The following is a 26,678-nucleotide window of genomic DNA, read 5'->3' on the forward strand; positions in this document are numbered from 1 at the left end:
ACAATGTTATCTTTATAATGGCGTTTAATAAAATAGATTACAACAGCAAATTCAATCATTTAGAGGTTGGATGAAAGGATAAGTGTAGTAAATAACACTTCTGGCTGTTTATTTTATAGAAGTCTGTACTTAGACCTCAAAGAGGAACATGACTTGAAGGACAGTTAGGAGCTATGGTTTCAGGCTACTTTGAAGCTCTCCAAAAAAAAGCCACCAACATATTCTATAGAACCTCTGCCAGACAGAATTTAGACACTAAAAAAACAGAAGATCTATCAAAAATATTACAAAACATTAAAGAATTAAAGACGTTAAACAATGATCCACAAAGTCCAAATTAAGTTAAAGTGTTTCTAAACCCACAAGTCTCCATATGCAGAATAGCATGCAGGTTATACTCACTGTGGAACTTAAGGGGTTAATCCTCTGTATTGTGTAAAAAGGCCGTTTAATGCTCTATGCATAGAACCTCCCCCTCCTGCAGGGTCTCTTGGCAAGACCAGACAAGACCGTGAGGGTAGTAAAGCTGCACATGCTCAGTTTGGTCTCTAGTGCTGGAGAGAACATTTCCTTGTTGAGTTGAGTTTAAGTCACATGGTATTGACAACACACATTGGGGCATGTATACAGATCCTAAATGACAGCCCAGTCCCTCCCTCCTCCTCCCATCCCACAGTGGGTGGGATGCTGCATCTTAATTCACTGATGATTCGCCTCTCATAACAGCATGTGAAGATTTATAAGCTGTGGGCACTGCGGGAGCGGGGGGGGGGGGGGTTAGATGAACCATTTTCATATTACTGAGTTTAGTAACACTTTAAGGAATCCTGATCTCACAGGGAATGCACACATCTGAGAAGGCAAGAAAAAGACAAAAAGTATAGTAACACATACCAACCAATTGGATATTATCATATAATTGCATCTTGCACACCATAACCACTGTCTGAAGTCACTGTGAAAAGTCATAAGCAAGTATATACAAATCATGGTAAAAAAAAGGAGAAGTGTCTTCAGAGGCTAAACACCGCCAGAAAGTGAATTTCCAAATTACAAAACGGTAATTGCATAGTTTATTTAATGTTTGCATACAACATTTATAATATATCTTGCTGGTTTTCCTGGAAATGTAGAATTACTGAATGAATGACAGTTATTATTGCCTCATTTGTATTAACAGTTAACAAAAAAGATCTTCCAATTTGTGACACTAAAAGAACATATTGGAAGATCTTTGCTTGCTTTAGAGTTTGTTTTGCTTCACGGAAAATCTGATTATTTTGTTTTACTATAAAAATTCTATTAAAATTAATGCTTTGCTACTGTCCGCAAAGCATAAAAAGCAACCTCTGGTTATGTGCTATGTACCAAAAACTCTCATGGGCGATTTAAGCTCTGGGAGTGGCTGCCGTTAGTAGGCTTAAGTCCTGCAGAGAGGGTCAGGAACCACTCCATGAAGGTCCTAAATCACATCTGCCAATCAAACCGCAGCACTTTGTTTCCTCTCTTTCTGAACAGCAGTTTGTAGGTACACAGGACCACTATGAGGAGCAGAAAACTGATAGTGAGATTATACTGTATAATTCCCCCCCCCCCCCTTTAAAAAAAAAAAACACACAGTACTTAACTTTCCTAGCGTGTCCATAAACATGCAGAGGTCTTAATGCAAAAGTAGTGCAGACATTTATACCTCCTTAAAATTTTATGCATACAACCAGGGCCAACTTTTATCTTCTTCCCAAGTGGTGTTGACATATAAATGCACCATGTGCACAGCTGAATGGTGAAAGCTTGATTTTCCCCCCCCCCTTTTTTTTTTTTTTTTTTTAAAGAAGGGGGGGAGAGCTAGACTGAAAACACCTCGAGGCATGGCACTTCCTGATATCAAACTATCAACTCGCTGACTACCTCACACAAGCCCTGGAATGGGGAGGACACTCTTTGACCATACAAGGAGTCTCAATGGAACAATTTCGCCTTTTCTACTCTGCGCAAACATACCACCATTGCGCCAACATGACATGCGAGTAATCAAGCTTTTACCATACATGGCATTTCCCTTTCCCCTCCTACCAATTCTGGGATACCCCACCTTTTCCCCTGGCCTACAAGGCAGAGCATGTAAAAAAAAAAAATTTAACGGTACACAACACACACAGACACACACCACTCGCATCACAGTTAATCAATAGCTCAGCCTGGTTAACAACTGACCAAATGTTAGGAAAACCAGCCTTGTCATCTTTGGGTCCACTTCAAATCTTCCAGTTGTCCCATCTCCAGATTTTTATCGAATTGCTCACCTGTTTGAATAACCACAAATGCAAATGCCAGGCCACTGGTCCAAATTGACACTCACTCACATACTGTATAATTTACTTCTTTCAGAGCCATTACAAACCATACATTGTTTCTCAGAACAATGGAAGGCAGATCTTCCCACGGCCCAATCTAAAATACTTGCCCTTGTCTTATCTTTCATCCATAAGCAGTAGATAAACTAGTTCAGACACAAAATGGTTACCCTTTGGTATTGCTCCCCCACATTATTTAATTCCATATATCCATCTGTCCCAAACTACTAGAGGTGTAACTCACCACAAGTTAACATGCTACCTAAATTCTGGTTATGCCCTACCCTACAGATTTTTTTAGGGATACAAGTTCACACAACAATTTCTCTCAAGGCATACAACAATCCAGTCATAATAAACTTTGCCACCTACTATTCAAACAATGGCTCCACCATGTTGAAGATATTGTGTTAATGGAAGACTTGACTAGTTCCCATAAGGGGCAAAATTACAAGTTCTGAATAAATTGGTTCTATTGGCTGGACTTTTCTTTTATGGTACAAGTGGCCACCTAACTGTCCTACACCTCCTACCTTTGACTGAATTCCTTCTCAGCTATGCACCAATTAAACTAGTGTTCCCCTTCTCTCAGGGTTTCTAATACAATAGAAAATTCTCTTTTAATCCTCCCCTCCATGCCCCATCCTCACTCTCCCTTCTCCCTCACTTTTCCTACATATCACATATATACGTGATTTCACCCCTCACTTGTCTGGTGTCCAAATCAAAAACTGGCCCCTCAAGGCAACGTTTTTATTGCCATCTGTGTCACCACCAAGATGATTTCTCCTCACAACAGAGCAAAACTGATAGGAAATATAGTCACCAGGGACACGTGCAAAACAAAAAATTTAAATTGAGTGAAGATGGGTAAGAGCTTCTGACAATGCTTCTATTGTGGTTTGGACCGTCTTGTCCTGGTGACAACCGCATGCCTTATTTATTGTACAGTCCCCACAGGGAAAGGAAAGAAGAAGAAAATCTCCAAAATGGATCACAGACCAAAAAATAAAAAAAAACAGACATAACATTTTAACTCCTCCATACTTTATCACAAATAACTAAAAACTTTGGTTGGCGTTAGGCTTTAATGTAATTAATCAAAGTGCAATTTTAAAGCATTATTCTAAATTATACACAATTGGTTAACGGATATGTTTATTGATAGGCTGATCTGATAACTTATTTGAACTGTTACCTTCTTCGTGCAATATCTCCTTTTATGCACCTATTAGTTGCATGGTTTTCATTTTTTAAATGATAGCAAGTGTCACAATCCTTTATCATGATTATTTCTACCAGCTAGCGCTAAACAAACATAACTGAATGCCACAAAAATACTACATAAAGTCAAAGGGCGCAACTGTAAAAAGAAATACAGCAGACTTGGATATGATCATTGAACGGTTTTATCATTACAAAATGTTAAAGTCAAAGTATAATACTAAATACAATTCATCACCAACAGCCCCAAGAAAAAATACCAACATAGAAACAAGGATAGAACATTGAACATTTTATTATCCTCTGAGCGATCCAAATTTTTTGAAGCCAAAGCTTTGTGACACACAGCTGTAACATAGCTTTGAACAACCCTCTTATTTAGGCTCTTGCTGATCCACTGGTCTAGTTGCTAAACTACAGATTCAAACAAAAAACTGTCATACACAGTTTGCACAACACATGCAATGGATTTGCTTACATAATCTCTGGGGTCTGCAGGAAACTACAATTCACAGACAGAATGAGATCACAGTTCCTTCCCCAGCACTGGCATATTGAGTGCAGAAGCAGCTACAACAGACTATGAACATTTGCAAGGTCTCCAGCAGGGATGGTTGCAGACCTGGTTAAACAATAAGCGTTTTGCACTTAGGGAGTGTGACAGGCCACCTGGCACCTAGCCTGGGTGCCTCTGTCAAAATACAGCTTCCTCCATTCTGGAACCAGGAACCAGATAATCTAGCTGAATATTGCATTTAAAAACTAGAGGACACTAGCTTAGGTACAAACTGGAACTGCCTTATTGCAAGCTCACATAGAATATATACCACACACATCCACATAAGAGCTTGATCACATTATTCTAAACAATGCAAGCTTTAAACAGTAACATCATTAGTACATCTAATGACCAGCTAACAAATACATAAACATCCCACACTAGTTTGGCAACGAGGTGAAGTGGGCACAATACTAGCAGGCATAGCTTGGGGAACAATAGGGGACTCAATTGACAATGGGGATTCACATCTAGGAGGCATACAATGGGGAATTATACAAGAGAGAGACACCTTAATAAAAAACAGTTTATACATAAACAGCAGGAGACCTCAGCATCAGGTTGTTTGAAGTTGATTTTAATCTTCTGCTTAGGAGTCTGAGTCTAGGAGGGGGTTGAATCAATCAATGCTGGTTTGGGTACAGAGGACCCAAATCTTTATCCAGGTCCTAAGTTCCCAGAGTCTGTTTCCAGGGAGATATGAACCCAAATCTGAAGTAAAACCACTCCAAAAAAGGTCCCCCAGGCACACACCTCCCAAAGAATATAGAGCCCCCTATAAAAGCCAGGGCCTATGGGTCAGTAGGCAAGAGGCTACCCTGCAGCCCCCTCCAAAAGCCCCGGTCCCGGTTGGGTCCATCACATTTTTTTAAATGTAGGCTCTCTACATTTAAAAAAATAAATAAAATAAGAAATGCTGTCATGGTGGTGTTAGAATGTAGGTGCTCTTATCGGAATCATTTAAAAGCACACATTCAGGCAAAAATGTAATTTAAAGAGTGCATTATGCTCTTTTTACTTACTCCTCAGTCTTGTTCCCTGACCTTCCTAAACCATCACGTAGCGCATCAAGTCCCAGTTACGTCTATAAACCAAGCCCATTTCCTACCTTGGGGACTAGACATTTCCGTGCTTGATATCTTGAGCATGGATCCCCTCCCTGCCCCAGTGAGTTCTACTTGCCTCTGAAGCCTGAGAGTAACCTACCACTGCAAGTTTCACCTTCACAAATAGAAGATGTCCACACCATACAGGCAGTGATGTGGACACCTGAAGAAAAACCCCAGGAAGTATAGAAAAGAGAGAAGGATCATCATGTGGTTATAGTTTCAGATCAGTAAAATTGGCTTTTTTTGTAGTCCAACATTTTTATTAAAATTTCGAAAGGGAGAGTGGCTCTCTATGCGGATGATCTGCTGCTCTTTTTGAATGATGCTGGTGACTCTCTGCGGGGTGCACTGGAAATCATGGATGCCTTCTCCGCCTTCACGGGGTTGAGAGTGAACTGGCACAAGTCTCAGTTGTTCCCAGTTAAGTTAGGATGTTTAAGATGTGTGTTGTGCCCTGTTGCGGCATTTTGTCACAAAAGAGGTACTACCCCTGCGTGGGGAAATGTTCGGCCCCTGCGTGGGCCAGTTTCGCATGCCAAGGTAAACTTCAATAAAAAAGATTTTGCAAAAAATATATATATATTTCGAAAGGGCATACAAAGCCCTGATCATATCAGGCAAGTTATTTCAAATGCATACAAAAGTATTACAAAAAAGGCATACGAATGTCTAAAATAGCAAAGAAACAAAACAAAAAGGCTCGTCAGCCTTGAAGTTGTAATTTACATAAAAACTCACAACAATGACAAAGTCAGGGCAGAAGCGAGGGCCCAATGTGTGCACAAAAGTGAGGCAGGGTATCACAAGATATTAGAGAGGCGAAAGATAAAGGATGATATATATAGGAAAAGAAAGAAGAGGAAAGGTAGAACAGAGACCTGGGGAAAAAAAAGGGGGGTGGGGGAGGAGTGGAGGCAGTCTGGGATACCCAAGTCTGAAAAAGAAAACTGTGGCCAATGGAGCCGGTTTAAACATCTCCGGGGTCGCTTCATAGGGAATTGCACAGGAGTTCTGCGTGTCTTCTGGTCCGTTACAGGTCTGAATTTAAATCAAAAATGGACCGAAAATCAGACCCGAAACTGTGAACAGGAATGCACCAGACCTCTTCTGTGAGACGCTCCATACTGCAGTGTGAACCAAGCCGTGAAAGGTCCAAATTATTATTCAAAAAATGTATCTCCTTCACAATAAAAAAAAAAAAAAAAAAAAAAAGAGAACCTGTCATCTAAAATATAATCTAGTTCCAAAATCCTTACCGGAAACGGAACTGGAATGCTAGATTACTATTAGAGAAGAACACAATATTTATGAGAAATGTCCCTAGTATATTCTCTCCTTATTCAATTATTTGTGTAAACAGGCTGCTGACAAGGAAGTGAAAGCAGCAAAACACATTTTTTTAATAATATACAGTGACAAGATGGTCTATAAAAAGGCGAACGTTTAGTACCGTTTCCACTTTTCCTTGAAGTGGGCACCTAGCCAAAATGACTCCCAAGTCACAACACAGATTCTTTAATGGAGGTAAGAGGAGCTTACGAGTACCGACTAAAGGGCTGAAGAGATCATTGGAATTGCTAAACATGCCTTTTCATGAGTCTACCATACCCAAGTCTTTGAATAGGCAGGGTTGTCTGTGGCAGAACACAATGAAGGAAGCTGCTGCTCTCAAAAATATAAAAATATTTGCAACACACGTAAAGTTTGCTAAAAAGCCCCTGGGCAAAACACAATGCTACCAGGAAAATAATGTGTGATGAAACAAAAGTTTAATTGTTCGGGAAGAATACATAGCACCATGTATGGTGCAAAAAAAAAAAAGGCACAGCTTACCAACATCAAATCATCATCCCAATAATGAAGTATGGTGGAGGAAACATCATGATTTGGGTTCGCTTTGCTGCCTCAGGGCCTGGATCACTTGCCATCATCAAGGGGACAATGAATTCCCAGGTTTACCAAAAATACCCTACAGGATAATGTCAGGGGAGCCATCCAACAGCTAAATAGATGTTGGGTGATGCCACAGGACAATGTTCCTTTCTGAGTGGCATAGTCAAAGCCCAGGCCTTAATTCCACAGCATCTCTTTGGGGTTAAGTCAAGAGAGCCATTCACACCAAACATCTTACAAATGTGTCATTTTGTAAAGAGAAAAAGAGTCCTAAATTCCTCCTGAACATGAACATAGGGCAGGTCTGATCCAGAGCTACCAAAAGTGCTAGCTTGAAGTCATTACTGCCAAAATGAGGTTTGGCCAGCTATTAACTCCAGCATTTGCTTTCTCCTCCAGCACTGTGATTGTTTAATGGGTGTGTTCAAGATAGACAGGGAAGACAGTCAATAAAGACACAAGAAATCAGAATGGTTTGTGTGATATCAGCTTAAAGCGGGAGTTCACCCAAAAAAATTAAAAAATTAACATTAGATTCAGCCGAGTTGTCAGAATGACAATCGGCTGTTTTTTTTTTTATTTTATCCCCGTACATACCGTATTTTCACCGCCGCTTCCAGGTATGTCTTCTGCGGGACTGGGCGTTCCTAATTGATTGACAAGGCTTCCGACCATCGCATACAGCGCGTCACGAGTTGCCGAAAGAAGTCAGACTGCGAGTCGGCTCTATACGGCGCCTGCGCACCGACGTTCGGCTTCTTTCGGTGACGCACAGTATGCGACGGTCGGAAGCCTGTCAATTAGGAATGCCCAGTCCTGCAGAATATATACCTGGAAGCGGCGGTGAAAATACGGTATGTACGAGGATAAAATAAAAAAAAGCCGATTGTCATTCTGACAACTCGGCTGAATCCAATGTTAAAAAAGTGAACCCCCACTTTAAGCACATTGGGCTAGATTCACATAGATTAGCGGATCTTTAGATCCGCGTAATCTATGTGATTTACGATCCGCCGATGCAATTTAGCGAGGCTAGTGCAGTATTCACAAAGCACTTACCTCGAAACTTGCACCGGCGGATCGTAACTCCCCCGGCGGAATTCAAATTCCGCGGCTAGGGGGAGTGTACAATTTAAATCAGGCGTGTTCCCGCGCCGATTTAACTGCGCATGCGCCGCCGGCGAAATTTCCCAGTGCGCATGCTCCAAATGACGTCGCTAGGACGTCATTGTTTTCGGCGGCAACGTCAATTGCGGCCATCCGTATTCCAGACCGACTTACGCAAACAACGTAAAAATTTGAAACTCGGCGCGGGGACGGCCATACTTAACATTAGCTACCCCTCATATAGCAGGGGTAACTATCCGCCGGAAAAAGCCGAACACAAACGACGTAAAAAAAAAAGCGACGGGCGGGCGTTCGTTTCTGAATCGGCGGTTCACCTCATTTGCATATCCGACGCGTAAAAGACCGAGGCGACACCTAGCGGCCGGCGGGAGATTGCAGCCTAAGATCCGACGGTGTAAGTCACTTACACCAGTTGGATCTAAGGGAGATCTATGCGGAACTGATTCTTATGAATCAGTCGCATAGATCCGACCGTCGGATCTCAGAGATACGACGGCGAATCAGGAGATCCGCCGTCGTATCTCTTGATGAATCTGGCCCATTGTGTTTGTCTATTGCTGTGATGAAGATCACATTTTTTGACACATTACTGCAGAAAACCAGTTAATTTACGGAGGGTTCACATATTTTTTCTTGCCACTGTATATGTTTAACTCAACAAATTCTCAAATCAGAAAATAGGCTTAAAATTTCCCCATAGTGATTACTACATTGCCATTGTTCATAACATTTCACAATTATGACAGTTATATAGAAAAGTACAAGGCCGCTTCCTGAAATCTGTAGCAGTAGAAGTCATGAATTCACTCAACAGATTTAATTACAGATTACCTGACAAGAGTGTACAGTTTTTTTTTGCCCAACTTCCTTCCTTTTTTTCTTTGCAACCTGTCTTGCTGTCAAATGTTCAGAAACTAAAATTTCACAACTCATGAGAGCAACTCGCAATAATAAAAAAAAATGTATGTATTAAGGCAAACCTAGGCTGGGGGGGCCACCACTGCTTAACTTATAAAAAAAAATGTTGTCAGTCATCCTGAACTGATAGCATTAATACTTTGAGTTACTGCTCAGGAACAAGAAGTCATATCAGTACATTGACATCACTGGCTGCATGCTTGTTCAAGAATCTACTACAATACGGGAGCCTGAAACAACCAAGCAACTAAAAAAAAAGGACACCACCACCAATGATGAACATCATCACTATAGATTTTGCTTAGGGAGGGGGGGGGGCAACTGTTCTGCAGTACTACCTAAATGCTAAAGCTTTCTAAAAATATCTGAGGATCTCTCATTGGGAAGGAAAACTTATTGTGCAATATCGAATCTGTTGTTTTTATGGAATACAGAGATTAAGATGATTGTCAGAATTGTATTGTGTTCTGCACAGTGTACTCAGAAGTGTGGAGGGATATCAAAGAAATAATTCCGGATGGCTGCACTTCCAAAAATCCTTTTATTGAAGCTTCATATGACAGATGGAGCAGGGGACAAAGAGATAGACGCTCTTTGCGCAAATGTTAGCACTTAGTAATTACCTATTGGAACTAGTCACCACATGTGTCATCATTAGGTTACAAGTGAACTAACAAATTAAAATTAGTATGTATTATGTGTGTGCCCTGAGCCATTGCTAGGCAAAATAACAGCATCACTGGAGTGGCACAAGCAGTTGGATATTGGGGAACACACAAGAATCCCCCTTCTTCCACCCAATGCAGAAGGGCCAATTTTCTAGAAATGTTCAGAATTTGTATGCACAAATGTGCACTTCACCAAGTGACTTGAGGTGGGAAAATTTACTGCAGAGAACCATATAGTGCGAGAGTGTACCCTGACTAGTTTGGAAAATTGTCTGAGATTTCCTTGTGAGTTGCGATTCCCCCAAAGCTTTTTTCCCCCTTTCTCAAAGGATCAGCCTGCTTCGAGGTTGATGGGCTGACTCACGTGCCAGCTGCTTTTAGAGGCAACAGGAAACCTTTGTGCCAGTGCTCCCAACTCCATCCACATGTCTCAATAATTACTAGGGTCTCTCAAGCTCACCGGTAGACTTTTCAAGGCTTCATATTAGCCATGGCAGAGGGTGGAGCCATTCTTGCTAGAAACCACAAGATGTATAAGCAGCCAGATAATTAAAGTTTAGGATGAAAGGACTATCAGACACCTCCAAAAATTGCCACACACACACACACACACACAATTATTATATATTAATATATATATATATATATATATATATATATATATATATATATATATATATATATATATATATATATATATATTATCTCATGAACAACAACAAAGTAAAGCTTTGGAAAGAAAAGGATCAACCACCATTAGAAATTGTGGGACATACAATTAACTTCAGTATCAACTTCAGTATCAAATACTTTAAATTTGAAAGCAAATTGTATATTATGGTGTCCAGAAATTATGACAAATGTTACACAGGAGACTGTGTATCATTCAATATCACACATGTGCGTAGATATAAAGATCATTCTACGTAAGAATTTAGTATACCGCATTTTTACAAAGCCAAGGACCCTAAGGGCCATTGTACATCATTGAAAAGGACATTAGGAACATCAAGTCGAAATTAACAATGCTGAATTTAAACTATAACATTTACAAAAAAGGGACAAGAAAGCGTTTCCAAAACAACTCTAGAAAAAACACAATCTGCAGAACACATTTTCGTACAGCAACACAAGCCCTTGGTCACAGAATACAGAGAAGGCCAATATGAACATCAGATCTCCAGGGCTGGGCTACGAAAAGCAGAAAGATGTGAAGAGGAGACAAGATGTGTACCTTTACTTACTCAGGCGTATTGATCCATATGATGTCCAGGTGACAGTAGTACACACATTCTTTGTCCTTGTATGTATAACATGTACAGCGTTTCTCCCTCCTGTGTGAGCCCCCGGAGTCTGGTTCCAAGTGGAAACTGGGGCTCATTTGATCATATCCAGGTATTGGGGTTCCCTGGGGTCCAGGGGATGTGGATCCTGGACGCTGGGTTACTCCTGACTGTAGAAAGATAGCTGCCGATTCCTTCTCTCCCCTGCCTGCCTTTCTTCCACCTTCCTTGATCTGGGGGCTCACCTTCCCCCCAGAGAGCTGAGGCAAGAGAGCCAGCACAAACCCTGGAAAAAAGAAAGAGAAAAATATACATCTTAGTTATGCAGGTAGCCATGACACCATGCCTGGACAAATCCTATGAGATATCCAATAGTGGTATCTAATGTGCCTAAAATTCTCACAGAAATGTTTTGCCACCCATGACCAAGAACAATGCATTTACGAAACCAAAGAAGACTCATGGCAAACATGGGAAATGCAAAGCTATTCTCTTTTTCAGTTCAAGGGTAAGTCTAACCAAAAACTATTAAAGACATTGGCAAATGTGGGTTGGCCAAATCACACACTGGCTTGCCAGAGCTCTCTGGGTTAATGCCAGCAGCAAGATACTTTCACTAGAGTTTTTAGCTTCTTACCATGCTACAGTTGCAGCAAAAAGGAACACTCGCATTTGTCTTGCCTTCTGCATTACCCTCCAAAAAATAAAATAAATTACGATGAAAAAAGTCCCTCAAATAGTGCAGCAGATGGGTGGACCATAAACCCATGTGCAGAAGTCTTGTCACCAGAGTTTCCAAGATAAATAAAAAGCCAGTGGCGATTCAGTTCAACAGGGGCCATTAAATTACCTAATTTGGAGAGACTGACCCTTTAAATAAAGCTTATAAAATCAAACATCTAAAAGCTGTGTGATGAACATTGTCAAACAAACCTTGCATGTTAAGATTTATGATCATCTACAGAACCAGTCAACTTACTGTAGATAACCTCTGATGTTATACTCTAAATTGCACTAAAGACTGTAGCAACTCATTGCATGCTGTGCAAAAAATCATTAGATGTTGATTCTGGTTAGCCAGGGCAAGAAGGGTCACTGGAACCATAGTGTGCATAGGACTCCCTTAATGTGTTTGTTAAGCCTTTTTTTTTTTTTTTAAACTGCCAGCTATTAGAGGCTGGCATACAACACTGTTAATTCTTTCTAAAAACCAGCAGTGTAAATAGCCATTTAGAGCAGTCTTCAGGCCGGTCACGTGACGCTTTTCAGCCTAGATACCATAAAAAAAATAAAAAAAAAACACACAAACACACCATAAATGTCTAGTTGTGATTTAAAAGAAGAACAGCACATCTATTTGGTTTTAAGTAGTATGTGTGTTTACCATTCACCTTAAAAATCCAACTTATTTTACACCAAGCGCAAAGTGTTTTTACACTAAATTGCAGTTAAAATATAAAAACAATTAATGTTTACACACATGTATCAATCAACGGTATTTCAGCTTTAAAAGGGTAACTCCACTTTTGCAGAGGATTTTTTTTAGCAAAAAAAAGAAAACACAATGAAAAAATAGCAGCACACAACAGACCATATGCCCTTAAAGAGTAACCAATTTTGTTGAGAAAAAAACAAACCCATTCCCCTCTGGGTGATCTATGTACATTGAAAGGATTTTACCAAACTTGGTTGGTTGAATCATTAACGAATTGTGATTAACCACAAATTTTTGGAAAGCTGAGTAAAATTTTACTTTACACACCCAGACCCGATTACTACCAGACCTGTTGATTTAAGAAATCACATAAATAGAAGAACACGAATAAGACCATGAAAAGCCACAATCGAAAAAAAAAAAAAGGGCCTAGAAGCAAATGTACATGTAACGGTCTAGAAAGGGTTTCAAAGCGATTTCTAAGGCCCTGTACACACGATCAGTTCAGTTTCATCGGTTCACCGTTGAAGCTGACTGATGGTCTGATGTGCCTACACACCATCAATTCAAAAACCGATCGAGTCCAACGCGGTGACATAAAACACAACGACGTGCAGAGAAAAATTAAGTTCAATGCTTCCAAGCATGCGTCGACTTGATTCCGAGCATGCCCGGGTTTGGAACCAATGCTTTTGCGTACTAACCATCGGTTTTGACCTATCGGTCAGGCGTCCATCGGTCCAATTTTAAAGCAAGTTATACATTTTGAGACCGAAGGATAAAGGACCGATTGGGGCCCACACACGATTAAAAAAATTCTGCAAAGAAGAGTGCGCCAAATTTTCTCCACAGCAATGTGAAAGATTCATTGCCAGTTATCGCAAACGCTTGATTGCAGTTGTTGCCGCCAAGGGTGGCACAACCAGTTATTAGGTTTAGGGGGCAATTACTCTTTCACATAAAGCCAGGCAGATTTGGACAGATTTTTTGCCAAAATAAATTAAACCATCATTTTAAAAAAACTGCATTTCGTATTTACTCGAGTTCTCTTTGTGTAATAACATTTGTTTGATGATCTGAGTCATTTAAGTGTGACAAATATGCAAAAAAAAAAAAAAAAAAAATCATAAAAGGGGCAAATAATTTTTCACAGCATGCATTTAGTTCCAGGGCCTATCTGATTGCATACAGATTGAAAGTGTTTAGGTTTGACCTCATATTATATGGTTTGGGTGAATTTATAGAAACATTTAAACAAGAAAATTGTATATTGTATGGCCAGCCTTGGTGCAGAAAATCACACAAGCAGTAAATTACATTGGAGGGGGAGTCTACAACTTCTGTGTACAGAACGTCTCCAGGGTGCCATATTGCATTGTATTTTACAGAGAATTACAGCGGCTGCAGATTAAAAAGAAAAAGGCAATTTTTAAGAACATTCATTCAATTACAATATTATTTGTATCGCAATTGTATACGCTATTTTTTTCCTTGCTAATTTTTTTCCCCACAAACGTGGAGTTACCCTTTTAAAGCTGAAACACCACTGATTAATTCAGTTATGTAATCATAAAAAAATTAATTATATTTATATATTTAAACTGCAATTGGTGTAAATAAAATACAAGGAAACCCTTTAAATGTAAACTAAAATTCGGCATACGTCTGGTATTTTTTTCCCATTTGCTGAAAAATTGCCCTGCCTAAAAGAAGTAGGTTCAAAGCCTGTGGGTCACAGGAGTGCACTTCGTTTTGCACTCCAGTAACCCGTTTTTAGATGACAGCAGGATAAAGTTTGCTGTCAGCTGACAACACTCAGCCTGTCCAGGCTCTGGATCGATCTTGACTTTAATCAGAAAATGTTATTGTCTTTTTACAAAAACAATTATTTAGCTCCCTTAGAGCCCATTCACACAGGGGCAACACGACTTCTAGCATGACTTTGGGAGGGAACTTGGACACGACTTGAGTATGAATCATCAGGCAACTTACATGGCAACTTCAAGTTGCCTCCAGGACAGTACAAGGCAACTTCAAGTCGCCTCCAGGACAGGAGGCTGTCCAGTGGCCAATCAAAACAACAATCAGCTCTGTGGGAGGGAGGGGTTTGCCTGAGAAATGTATGTTATCTGTCTGTATTGTTGCTTCAGTTAAGACAGGGATCCGACTTCTGAGGCGACTTCCATTGAAATCAATGGGTACAAGTTGCCTAGAAGTCGGATTGAAGTAGTACAGGAACCTTTTCTGAAGTCGGAGCGACTTCAGTAGTGTACACATTAAGACGGCTCCCATTCACTTCCATTCATTTTCTCGACCGCGCAACTTGGGGCGACTTGAAGTTGGATCCCAGGTCACCCCAGTGTGAACCGGCTCTTAGTGGAGTGGAGCAGCTGAAAACGTTTGATAGGATAGGTCTTGCCAGGAGGTATCTTTAAAATATTTTTTTGCACTGGAACAGACATGTCAAGTTGCAAACGATAACAAAATATTTGGATGAAGAGATATCGATGTACTGGGAAAGTCCGCTATTGAGGCTATCCAAAAAAAATTATTTGGACTATATAATATCCAAAAATTTTAATTTGAACCTCATCCCTGTAGGCCTGGGTTTAATAATGCCTGCAGTTCAGACTAAAGGTATCCAAAGGATCCTTGTTAAGTTTTTTTGTAGGCGTTTTTAATCAGAAAATAATCTGAAAAAATGATAAAAGGGCACTTATAAAAATGAGCCCTTAGTATGTGTAGGGTATAAAGTAGATGGGAGTTGAAATATTGGATGAGCGACTAGAGCATATGGGATGGGTGTGAAAGATTTGCAATTGTCACAAGATTGTTCAGCCTGGAGTTACTCTAGGGCAGGGGTATGCAATTAGCGTACCTCCAGCTGTTGCAAAACTACAAGTCCCATCATGCCTCTGCCTCTGGGTGTCGTCCTTGTGGCTGTCAGAGTCTTGCTTTGCCTCATGGGACTTGTAGTTCTGCAACAGCTGGAGGTCCACTAATTGCAAATCCCTGCTCTAGGGTCTCTAGCACCTTAGGGTCTTCTTCACTCCAAACACCATCACTCGTGCTGATGAGGGAGGGTCTAGGAGGTATCATCATGCTGGGAACCATGATTGCCGGGCTACCATGCTGACCCAACAGCTTCAATACCTTGAGCCTCTGACTCAGAACATTTGTGCAGACCCTACACTGACTCCAACAGCAATACAGACAGAAATAAAAATGCTTTTTGGTTTAGAAGAGTGGGGCGAGGCTAAAAACGCCTGTTGGATTTTTTTTCCGGTCTGTGACCCCATTCAAGAATTTCTCTTCCTACATTTTAACTGGGACAGAAACCAAGAATAAAATAAATCTCTCCAATGGTGCCTTTATCTAAATCTAAGAAAAACAGAGGCATCACATACATTTAAGTCATATTCATTTGTATGTGTAGTTTCTAAAAGCGAGAACATTACAATAGTAGATTCTCTTGTTAAGAAAACTTTAATTTCATCAGACATTCCCCCAACCTTATCCCCCCCCCCCCCTTCCCCAAGACATAATCAATCAAGCAAATCAAATGTGACACGATCCCTAACCGTACAGACAGGATAAGTGATAGCCCTGAAACCAGATCCTGAAACCGAGGAGAAGGCATTGTGTAACAAGCATTGACGTTCTTCATTAATAAAAACTTACACTTTCAAAGGAAGCCTGTACTGAGAAAAATGTAGGGATTGCTTTTGCCAACATCCCTCTAAAAAAAAAAAATTTTATTTTTTTATTTTTTTGGAGACAGCCGGAAAAAAAAGTAAGGGATAGATTGGAATGGCAGCATTGACTTGACACACAAACACCTTGATGATTTAAAAATTATCTAAAATCAGATTTTTTTTTGTTTTCATCCAACATAATAAAAAAGCTTTAGGAGTAATAGTTTTCTAAGATACAATAATAATTGAGTTCATTCAGCATGAAATTACTGTATGTATCATGAGGCTCTATATTCTGCAATATTTACATTTTGGTAAACTCATTCAACGAATTCAAGCTCCGCAAGCTGAGATAACATGCACTGGCAATGTTATGGCTTTAATAAATAAAATAATTTGAGTTGTTCCCCAACTGTGTGTGATTAACCTAAAATCGGTTCCGATATCGCTGTTTTACGAACCTGACAGCTTATTATTCCAAATAGAAAACCTTAATTTTGTTCGCAAATATTACAGATTTTAACTACCAGCAAGAATAAATCCTTACAGTTAAAGAGCACCTGTCATTTCATATTCATCATGACAGTGCCCTTTTGCGGGCATCCAATCACCAGCTACCGACACGTCCCTCACTATGGTGTGTCACTGCCGCATCACCAGCCATCACATTAAAGTGAATGGGACTTTCGGTGAGTCAACAGCCGGTCAGGAGGATGAGCGGCTGCGGGACAGAGAGGACAGTTGCTCTTTAAAAATTATGATTTAAATCAAGCCTTTTTACTAGCGATTTAAATCATGATATAAATGGATTTGATTTAACTCAAATCCACCCTGCTTGGCTCTTTTGATTTACATGCTTGTTCCGGGTCTCTGCCTATTAAACGAATGGATCAGCATAACATCAGGGGAAGTAGTACTTTCGGAAGTAGTACTTTCAGAAGTAGAGGTTAGCAATGATAGCCTCTATATTCTCAGCAGGTTTTCCACTCCAAATTTTTTACCCCAACCAAACATATGGGCTGCAGTGCATTATCAGCGGGGGTTCCCCTGGTGTCTTGGATAACATTTTCTCTTGCAGTTGCTAGGTTAAATAAACAGCTCAGGGTGAGGCAGAAAAAAAAACCACAACCCAAAATCCACATCGTATATTGCTGTGGCTTACTACACACTAAACAACATTAAAGTGATTCTAATGTATAATTAAACATGTTATACTTACATTCTCCGTGCAATGGTTTTGCACAGAGCGTCTCCAATCATCTTCTTCTGGGTTCCCATGCTGGAGCTCTTGCCTCCTCCTCTTTGGCAAGTGCCCCCATAAGAATGTGCTTCCTATTAGGTCACTCATGTGGGCACGATCCCAAGCTGCGCTGCCTGCATCCATAGACACTAAGAAGGAGAGAGCTGAAAGTGCTCTTAGGCACAGCACTTGATTGAGACGGGGCAAAGGTAAGTATTTGGGGGGGGGGGGCGATCTTGGTCACAGAATGTTTATGTTTTTGATCTTAATACAGAGAACGCATAAAAAGGTAAAAAATAAATAAAAAAAATTTGCATCCTCTTCTAGTTTTCTGAACCTAAACATGTATGTCATCCCTGTTTTTTTGTGTTCCATAGAGAGAGAAATAATAAAAAAAAAAAAAACCACACACACACCAATGACACCGATGTTAAAAATAAATAAATAGACAGACATCAATTCTGTTCACAGGATGTGTTCACGGTGTGAATGATCCAAATTGTAACTAAATTGTCCCCGGATTTCATTTAAAAAAATCTGGTCACCTTACAGTAAGGACCTGACTGTGAAGCTGTAAGGCTTCACTGCTGGGTTTCCTTACCGGAAATGGCGACGGCAGCACCAGACAGCCAGTGTTGCCAACCACTCCGAAGTAAAATTTACTGGCAGGACCCCAAAATTTACAAAACGCAGCAAATTTTATTTGCTGCCAAAAATTATTAAAAGTTACTGACAGAGCCACATTTTTTACTGGCACTGCAAAAGTACCTACAATGCCTGTTTCCAGTGCTAAACAGTGCAAATATCAAGATTTAAACTATAAACATGTAGCTAGTGCTATTAGCAATGTGTTTAAGTTAAACAAAAAAGTCAAAAACCATATTTCTCCAATTACATGGTACAGGAGGAGGTCAGAGGCTGTGAGGACATGGTGCAGGGGGGGTGTCAGAGGCTGTGCGGACATGGTACAGGAGGGGGTCAGAGGCTGTGCGGACATGGTACAGGAGGGGGGGGGTGTCAGCGGCTGTGTGGACATGGTACAGGAGGGGGTCAGCGGCTGTGTGGACATGGCTGTGTGGACATGGTACAGGAGGGGGTCAGCGGCTGTGTGGACATGGCTGTGTGGACATGGTACAGGAGGGGGTCAGCGGCTGTGTGGACATGGTACAGGAGGGGATCAGCGGCTGTGTGGACATGGTACAGGAGGGGGTCAGCGGCTGTGCGGACATGGTACAGGAGGGGGTCAGCGGCTGTGCGGACATGGTACAGGAGGGGGTCAGCGGCTGTGCGGACATGGTACAGGGGGTCAGGAGGGGGTCTGTCTCTGTGGATGGCTCTGCTCCTGCTCAGTCACTCTGTTTATCTGTCCTCCCTCCTCCTCCATACTTGGCTCAGTTCAGATCGTGTTAGATTTTCTCTTCCTGGTTAGCACTGCAATGAAGACTGGTCATACAGTCAAAACAGCCGATTGGAGAAAAGGCACACACCCCCTCTCATTGACTTTCAGCTCCGTTTGTTGAATCGTTCAGAACTCTGCTAATCTATTTATAGCATCCTCCCAAACACAAAACTTCATCAGGTTTTATCATCATACGTGATGGAGAACTTGTCTGAAGTTATCAGCTGATAACAGAACAGAGCAGGAGACAGCTACGACCTCAGTGCCTTTAAGAGAGATAAAAAACACTGCAGATATATGTGCCCAGCTCAAATTTCATGAATTGGTTTTACATCCACTTCCGCTTTTCCGTTTCCTCCTCCCTCCGATGTCACATTTGGCACCCTTCAGGGGGGAGGGAGCAGATATTTGTCTAATACAGGTATTTTGCTCCCACTTCCGGGCATAGATAGCCGAGCCACCCGTAGCCATCTATGCCACGTCCGGCACCTCCTCCGCCCCCCCCCGCTGTCTTCTGGGAGACACATGCCCCAGAAGACAGCAGGGACCAGTGGGATTGCGCAGCACGATTCGCGCCAGGGCAGTAGGGAACCAGGCTATGAAGCTGCAAGGCTTTACTTCCCGATTCCTTTACTGAAGATGGCGACGGCAGCACCCGAGGGAGAGATCGGCTTCGGGTGCCGACATCACGGGCACTATGAACGGTAAGTGTCCTTATTTTAAAAGTCAGCAGCTGCAGTATTTGTACCAGAACTGGACACAATATTCTGGGGACCCCAGGTGTGTTGCCTTTTCAAGATTAATAGCATGGCAATGATGAAGACCCCATCCTAGGGAAAGGGAGCCTTGACTGCTGGAAGCTTGGCATCTACGTGGGCATCAACCTAAAACAGGAAGGTTAAGTGCCTTCATTAAGATTGCCCATTAAGGCCCTGTACACACGGTCGGTTTGGTCCGATGAGAATGAACCGAAGTTCATTTTCATCGGTCTGTTTTCCTTCGGTCCAAAATTTTAAAACATGCTTCAAAACCGAACCGATGGACCGCTGCCCCATCGGACCAAACCGATGGTTAGTACAGAAAAGCATCGGTTCAAAACCCGCGCATGCTCAGAATCAAGTCGACGCATGCTTGGAAGCATTGAACTTCGTTTTTTTCAGCACGTCGTGTGTTTTACGTCACCGCGTTCTGACCTGATCGGATTTTGAACTGATGGTGTGTACACACATCAGACCACTTCAGCGGTGAACCGATGAAAACGATCCGTCGGACCATTCTCATCGGTTTTGTCCGACCGTGTGTACGCGGCCTAAGACACAAGGTCACTGGGTAGAGCCTTATCAGCCTTTGTCTTTTTTTTGGAGGGGGGGGGCGCAAGGCTTTGGTACATTAGTTGGTCAAATCAAGCCTATGCTTTTCAGCAGTCATGTCTGCAACGTGTGTGATGCTGCACATTTCAGTAATGCACTTATAAGGCCCAGAGCTACTACATGGCAAGAGTGTAAATGGACCCTGAGCCTGGGTTCACACTGTAGCAATGCGGGAACCAGCTGCGCAGTGCGAACTATGGATTTGGACAGGAATCGTAACGTGTGGGTCAGGTGAGAACACCCATGCAATGCGATTCCAGTGCGGGGAGATAAAAAAAAAAAAAAGCCCCTGCACCTTTTTTTGTGCAAATCCAATGCGAGTTCAGCCATACAACTGTACGGTTGAACTCGCATTGCACAGAAATCTCATGTGATCGGCATTGCGGTGCGGGTGTGAATCACATGCGATGTCTGTGTTCGCTACAGTGTGAACCCAGGCTAAAAGGTTAGTAAACACTTTACTTAACCAGTTCCCCAGTGAATGTATCGGGCTCATGCACACAGGTTAAGATGTAATATGTGCCGCTATTGGGCCCCAGCAATAAACAAACACTTAATGCATGTCAGACTTTTTTTTTTAATTTCTTTTTTTGAGCAGCTGTACACATCAGGGAGATTTATAATTTACAATATACTTAAATCTACAATACTACAGTATATATTCCTTTGGGTCAAAAAGTATGAGTTAGCGCACCTAAAAGCATTGCATTTCCCACGTTTGTGAAACTTCCCAGATAGCAGCAGGAAGATGTAACCGTCACACAGAAATTAAAGCAATTTCTCATTAAAAGCAGTAAAAACACATATTTTACGATGTAATACAAAACAGTCTTCTATAGTCCTTAAGGAGAATCAGTACACTTAGGTCTCTCCCCTTTCTCCTGTAGAAGACAATCAGCTGTCACTTTACGATGCAAACTTACCTTAGGATTGAGTAGCTCAGGTAGATGCTGTGCTTGCTGCTTGTTTCTGTATTTTTTTCTTGCTTTTTTGGCCACATATACTATTTATGGGAGCATCCGAAAAGTGCATGCAATGTGGGCTTTTGTGCACAGGTGCTCCCCTTGAAATCTACGAATCAAAGTAACTCCTGTACTTCTCAAGCAAGAGGTGCCTCAGCACTCGGATGTGAACATGCACTATTTAAAATAATAGGATTGTGAACTGTTGAGGGTTTTATAGCACCGAAATTGGTGCTCAGGTGTGAATGGGACCTAAAATCCCAAGAGCTACAACTCTGCTAATCACCTAGCGCCGTTGAAAATTGCTGGCCCACATTATAGAACAGCTTAATTAAAACTGCATGAGTGGGAAAATTGCACAATTTATATTGTGTGGCGCCTTCTAGGTAGGTGGGTGCTAGAGATAGGATTTGGTAGGATATGTAAATTTAGGCAGGCATGGCTTTTTTGATCTTGTCTGGGCTGGAAATGGCTCAGGGTAGCAGCTGGTGACTCACAGACTAGATCACGGAGACCTCCCTCTTTCCAAAAAGTTCTGGAAAGAGAAAAGGAGAGGCGGAGCTGCCTGGGGTGTTTTAGGGAGCCCTGAACAATCCCCAACCTGGATTGTCAGGGGGCTTAAAAAAAAACAGCCAGCTCAGCTGGGGAGGAGTTGTCGGGGTGAAAGAGCTGGAGTGAGAGGGCGTGGAGGGAGTTTCCCAGTCTGGGGGGGAGTGCTGACCACTTTCAGGAACACATGAAGGAGGGCCTGGACCGTAGGCACAAGAGAGCAAGGAGAGTACAGCAGGAGAGAGCACTGGTCGCAGCCAAGAGGGCTGGTGAGTAAGGCACAGTCAAGGGGTCTGGGAGCTTGCAGTCTGAAATGGGTGCAGAACCAGAAGTGTGGACTGTGGTGGAAGGGGCAGTGGAAAGAGACAGCTGCAGCCAGGAGTGCTGGCGGGGCCTGAAGATGGGTTACTGGGCTCAGTAGCCACATGTAGGACAGCTAGCACCAGAGACTTTCTATTTTGCCACACTATAGGGGCCTGCGGTCCCTGCCTGCAAAGGGCAATTGCTAAGGCCTGGATGAGTCAGTGTCAGGCTTATCCACTTTGTTCTAGCTGTGCCTGAAGATTAGAGGAAGCGATGTTCAGGAGGAGAACCTAACTGTATATACACTGGACTGTATATAGTTGTCCCAAGCAAGTTCTACCGGGCATCCCATACTTCCCTTACCCCACCCAAGTTTAATTCTGCCAATAAAAAAAATAAAAAATAAAAAAGCGCATGGACTGTGTGACTATGTCCGAGAAGTGAATGCCGGTGTCTTGTCGAGCTAGTTCCCCTATCGATATGCTTCCCTGCTTGACTGCGCAGGAGCAGATGAAGCCCACAGAAATCTCCGAACCTGATCAGCTGTACATGGCGCATGCGCGGCTCGGGGCCGCATCCAGGCTCATTCCTTACCATCTCCGTGGATTGGAGGATGTTAAAAAAAAGAGCCAGGAGGTCGAGCGAGCCATCCAAGCAAAGCGAGGACGTGAGGCCGACTGGCCACTTACCACGAATTCCACGTCGCCCTGGACCTGTTGCTACAGCTGACCAGGTTTGGTGATTTCCGTTGGCTTGGATTGCGCCTGCGCAGTCAAGGGGGAAACCATATAGTCAGCTCACCGGGCTGGGCAGGGTGACAGACAGACCACAGTTCTTAGCAGCCCCTACAATCCTGTGAAACTTGTCATTAAGACCCCTTTCACACTGGGGCGGTGGGTTTCGCGGCGCTATTCGGCCACTAGCAGGGCACTTTTACCGCTCCAAAGACTTTTTTTTTTACCATCCTGCTAGCACACCGCTCCAGTGTGAAATCCCACGGGGCTTTTTACACTGGAGAGACAGCAGCGGCTGTTTCAGGGCGTTTTGCAGGCGCTATTTTTAGCGTTATAGTGCCTGCAAAGCGCCTCAGTGTGAAAGGGGTCTTTTGGAAAAATTGTCTCTCTAGGTAACTTTACACTGTGCGCTTTGGCTTTCGGGTTGCAGTCTAACATTGCTGCATCCACCTACAGAAACTAAACATAATCATATATACAAGTCCAGACAGCTCCAATGACAGGAGATAATGATAATAAACACACACATTGTATCGAGGTTGGCGATTATCACACACCTGACACAATTTGCTGGTGTACAGGTGTCACAACAGGGCTGTGCAGAACTGCAAAAAATGTACAATTATTATTTGCGCTCTTCCCCTACAGATATGGAGTTAGTTTACACTGAGTAAACTATAAGAAAAATCAGGGGAACGTTCATCCAATTTTTCCCCCTTGATATTTCACAGCAAATCAGAACGGATGAACGAAAATTCGTATGAAAATTCTCGTACGACAAAGGCTTTTTTTTGTTGTTTATTTTTCCTGACCATGCGCTGTCTTTTCTAAATTTTTCTTGTACGAAAACGGTACACATTAAAACGAAAATCGTTCATTCTGTTCCCGTTCAAGGAAAATTTCAGAGTTTTCCGTACGAACATTTAGAATCGGCTTTCTAGCGCTGGATAAATGCAACGCAACACACTGGTGTGAACTACATTCATAGGCAGGGTTGTCCCGAAACCGATAGACTGTCAGGTGCATTCCAGGTAAGGGAATCTGGCAATGAAGCCTTTCGGCTCCACGGCCAGTTCCCTACTGCATCCCCGTTCCCCCCCAACTACTGCATCCCCATTCCCCCCCCCCCCCCAAAGGTGTAAAATGTGACACCCTGTGGGGGGGTATGGGGAAGCAGTTAAGCGGAAGTTCCACGTTTGGGTGGAACTCCGCTTTAAGGCCAAATTTCAGCTTTATAAATCAGTTACAGCAAACTTTTTTTTTTTTTTTGGGACAAAGGTTTTGCATCAATTAATAAGAGCCAATCATTGCAAGCACCCATAAGTGGTAAATGGTTTGTTTCAATCCTCTAATGGCTACATTTACAGGACACCTTGCTCTGTTGAAAAAACAGACTTACTGGCTGGATCACCATAGAGGAAAGAAAGCCTCCAAAAAAAAAAAAAAAAAACACGAATGCAGCCTAAGAATTGGTAACCTGCAAAAACATAAAATGTTCACTTTTGGGATTCGTATCATGTAAAGCAATTACAGAACATAGATCAGGTTTATCTAAATAATCTATGGGCCAGATTCACATATAAATGCGGCGGCGTAATGTATCGTCTATACGTTACACCGCTGCAAGTTTTCAGTGCAAGTGCCTGATTCACCAAGCACTTGCGTGTAAACTTACGGCAGTGTAACGTAAAGGCGTCCGGCGCAAGCCCGCCTAATTCAAATGGGGCGTGTACCATTTAAATTAGGCGCGCTCCCTCGCCGGACGTACTGCGCATGCTCCGTTTTGAAATTCCCGCCGTGCTTTGCGCGAAGTGACGTCATTTTTTTGAACGGCGACGTGCGTAACGTACTTTCGTATTCCCGGACGTCTTACGCAAAATAAAAAATTGAAATTCGACCCGGGAACGACGGCCAGACTTTAACATGGCTCGTCTAAAGTTAAGCCATGTTAAAGCAGGCTTAACTTTGCGACGGGAAAAAAAATTACTAGCGACGACGTAACGAACTCGAAAACCTTCGTGGATCGCTGTAAAACCTCATTTGCATACCCGACGCTGGAAAACGACACGAACTCTACCCAGCGGCGGCCGAAGTATTGCATCCTAAGATCCGACGGTGTAAGTCAATTACACCTGTCGGATCTTAGGGCTATCTATGCGTAACTGATTCTATGAATTAGTCGCATAGATACACTCAGAGATACGACGGCGTATCTCTTCTGTGAATCTGGCCCCATGTGCCTAAAAAAGATGGGGGTGGGGGGGGGATGATTAAAAAAAAAAAATGTGTATATAATATATATATATATATATATATATATATATATATATATATATATATATATATACACACACACACACATATAAAAATGTATTATATAAAAAATATTATTATTATTAATAATAATACCTTGGCCCTGACTTGTGTGTGTTGGACTCCTGGTAGATTGAATAGGTTTTTATTCAATCAGATAAAGATTCTACAAGAAAAAAAAAAAATACTGGCGATTTTATAAAATCATAAGGCAGATAAACAATCACTATGCGGTTTCTGAAAATCATTAAAGCAAATGTGAAGTAGTAAGCATGTCAACTAAGATGTATGTAATGACTCACATTAAATCGCTCATGTATGTGGTCACCTGCCAAGAAAGACCTTCACTTCTGTCAGAAACCCAGTTTGTCCAACCGGTTATTTTACGTTTATGAATGAACCAATTTTGGCAAAATTTGTCAGACTGGACACATAATAATAGTTTCATGTAGGGCAAGCAGAGGATGGTGGGTGGGAAATGAGTTTGGAAGCTCTTCTGGGGCATAGTGATGACCACAGCTTGGCGTTTCCTTTATACTGCGTCATAATGTTGTCACAATATAAAACATTAAATGATAATAATAATAATAATAATAATAATAATAATAATAATATTATGTATCATTAAATTACCAGCCAACTATCGGTTTCTTCATTTTATTGTAGTCTGAGATGAGGGTCTCTGGCGCTGTTTGATGCTTTAATAGGCTTGATGAATATTTGTAAAACTTTAATAAAATTTCTACCTTGATTAAAAAATAAAGGTTTAATGGAAGTACAAGCTAGACTGTTCCTACCTAAAACATATTTCCATTTACCCAAAACAATGTCATGGACAACCTGTACCAAAATAAATAAATAAAAAGTAACAGGCAAACTTTTAAAATGCAAGAGGCGAACCCTTTATAAAATCAATAGGTGCCAGCACAGACCTTCTAGGAGGCATGCTGGGACCTGTAGTCATACAGTAGATGAATGACCAGCCTAGCCTGTCTCCAGGAGGTCTCTGCAAAGTTCAGACATGCTAACACTTATGGTTCCCAGCATATCAACCTTCTACCTGGGATTGTAGAGTGCCAAGCTGTTCTTGCTCACACACCTTTCCAGAGAGCACTTACCTGTGTTGGATGTGACCAGAAGCCCCAATAAGAGGAATATTCTCTGCTCCATGAACCCAGGTGTGTGCAGGATACAAAGTATAATCCCAGCTCTGCAAGGCCCTGGATCAGATAATCCGTATCAAACAGCCTAGTACCATTCCTGGCACAAATGAGACTGCCTTGCTGAATGCAGAACTTGTCAGAGGCACAGCGCAGACATCCTGCTGATCTGGATGGGGAGTCATCAGTGCAAGCTGATATACAGCTGGTGGAGGACAGGCGCCTCCCACAGGACGCCAGCATCACTACCACTCTGCAGTCCTTACTAGTAGGAATCAAGCAATGAATCAAACATACATTGAATATTTTATGACAGCTAAAGACTATTCAAAAAACACATACATATGTACATGTACATGTACATATTTAGTGCTTGAATTTT

The 26,678-nt window shown here is 41.9% G+C and overlaps 1 protein-coding gene across 1 annotated transcript in view; it reads right to left on the minus strand.

Annotated features, from left to right (window-relative positions):
* EDN3 (endothelin 3) overlaps positions 1-26,465 on the minus strand; it is a 106,708-nt gene extending 80,243 nt beyond the window's left edge. The window contains exons 1-2 of the mRNA XM_040330458.1: positions 26,255-26,465; positions 11,098-11,422 (exon numbers count right to left, since the gene is read on the minus strand). Coding sequence (XP_040186392.1) covers positions 11,098-11,422; positions 26,255-26,306 — 377 coding nt within the window. The 5' untranslated portion in view covers positions 26,307-26,465. The remainder of the gene's footprint in view (positions 1-11,097; positions 11,423-26,254) is intronic.
* Between the last annotated feature and the right edge of the window lie 213 nt (positions 26,466-26,678).

This window comes from Rana temporaria, chromosome 12, assembly GCF_905171775.1.
Source record: "Rana temporaria chromosome 12, aRanTem1.1, whole genome shotgun sequence".
Taxonomy (NCBI): domain Eukaryota; kingdom Metazoa; phylum Chordata; class Amphibia; order Anura; family Ranidae; genus Rana; species Rana temporaria.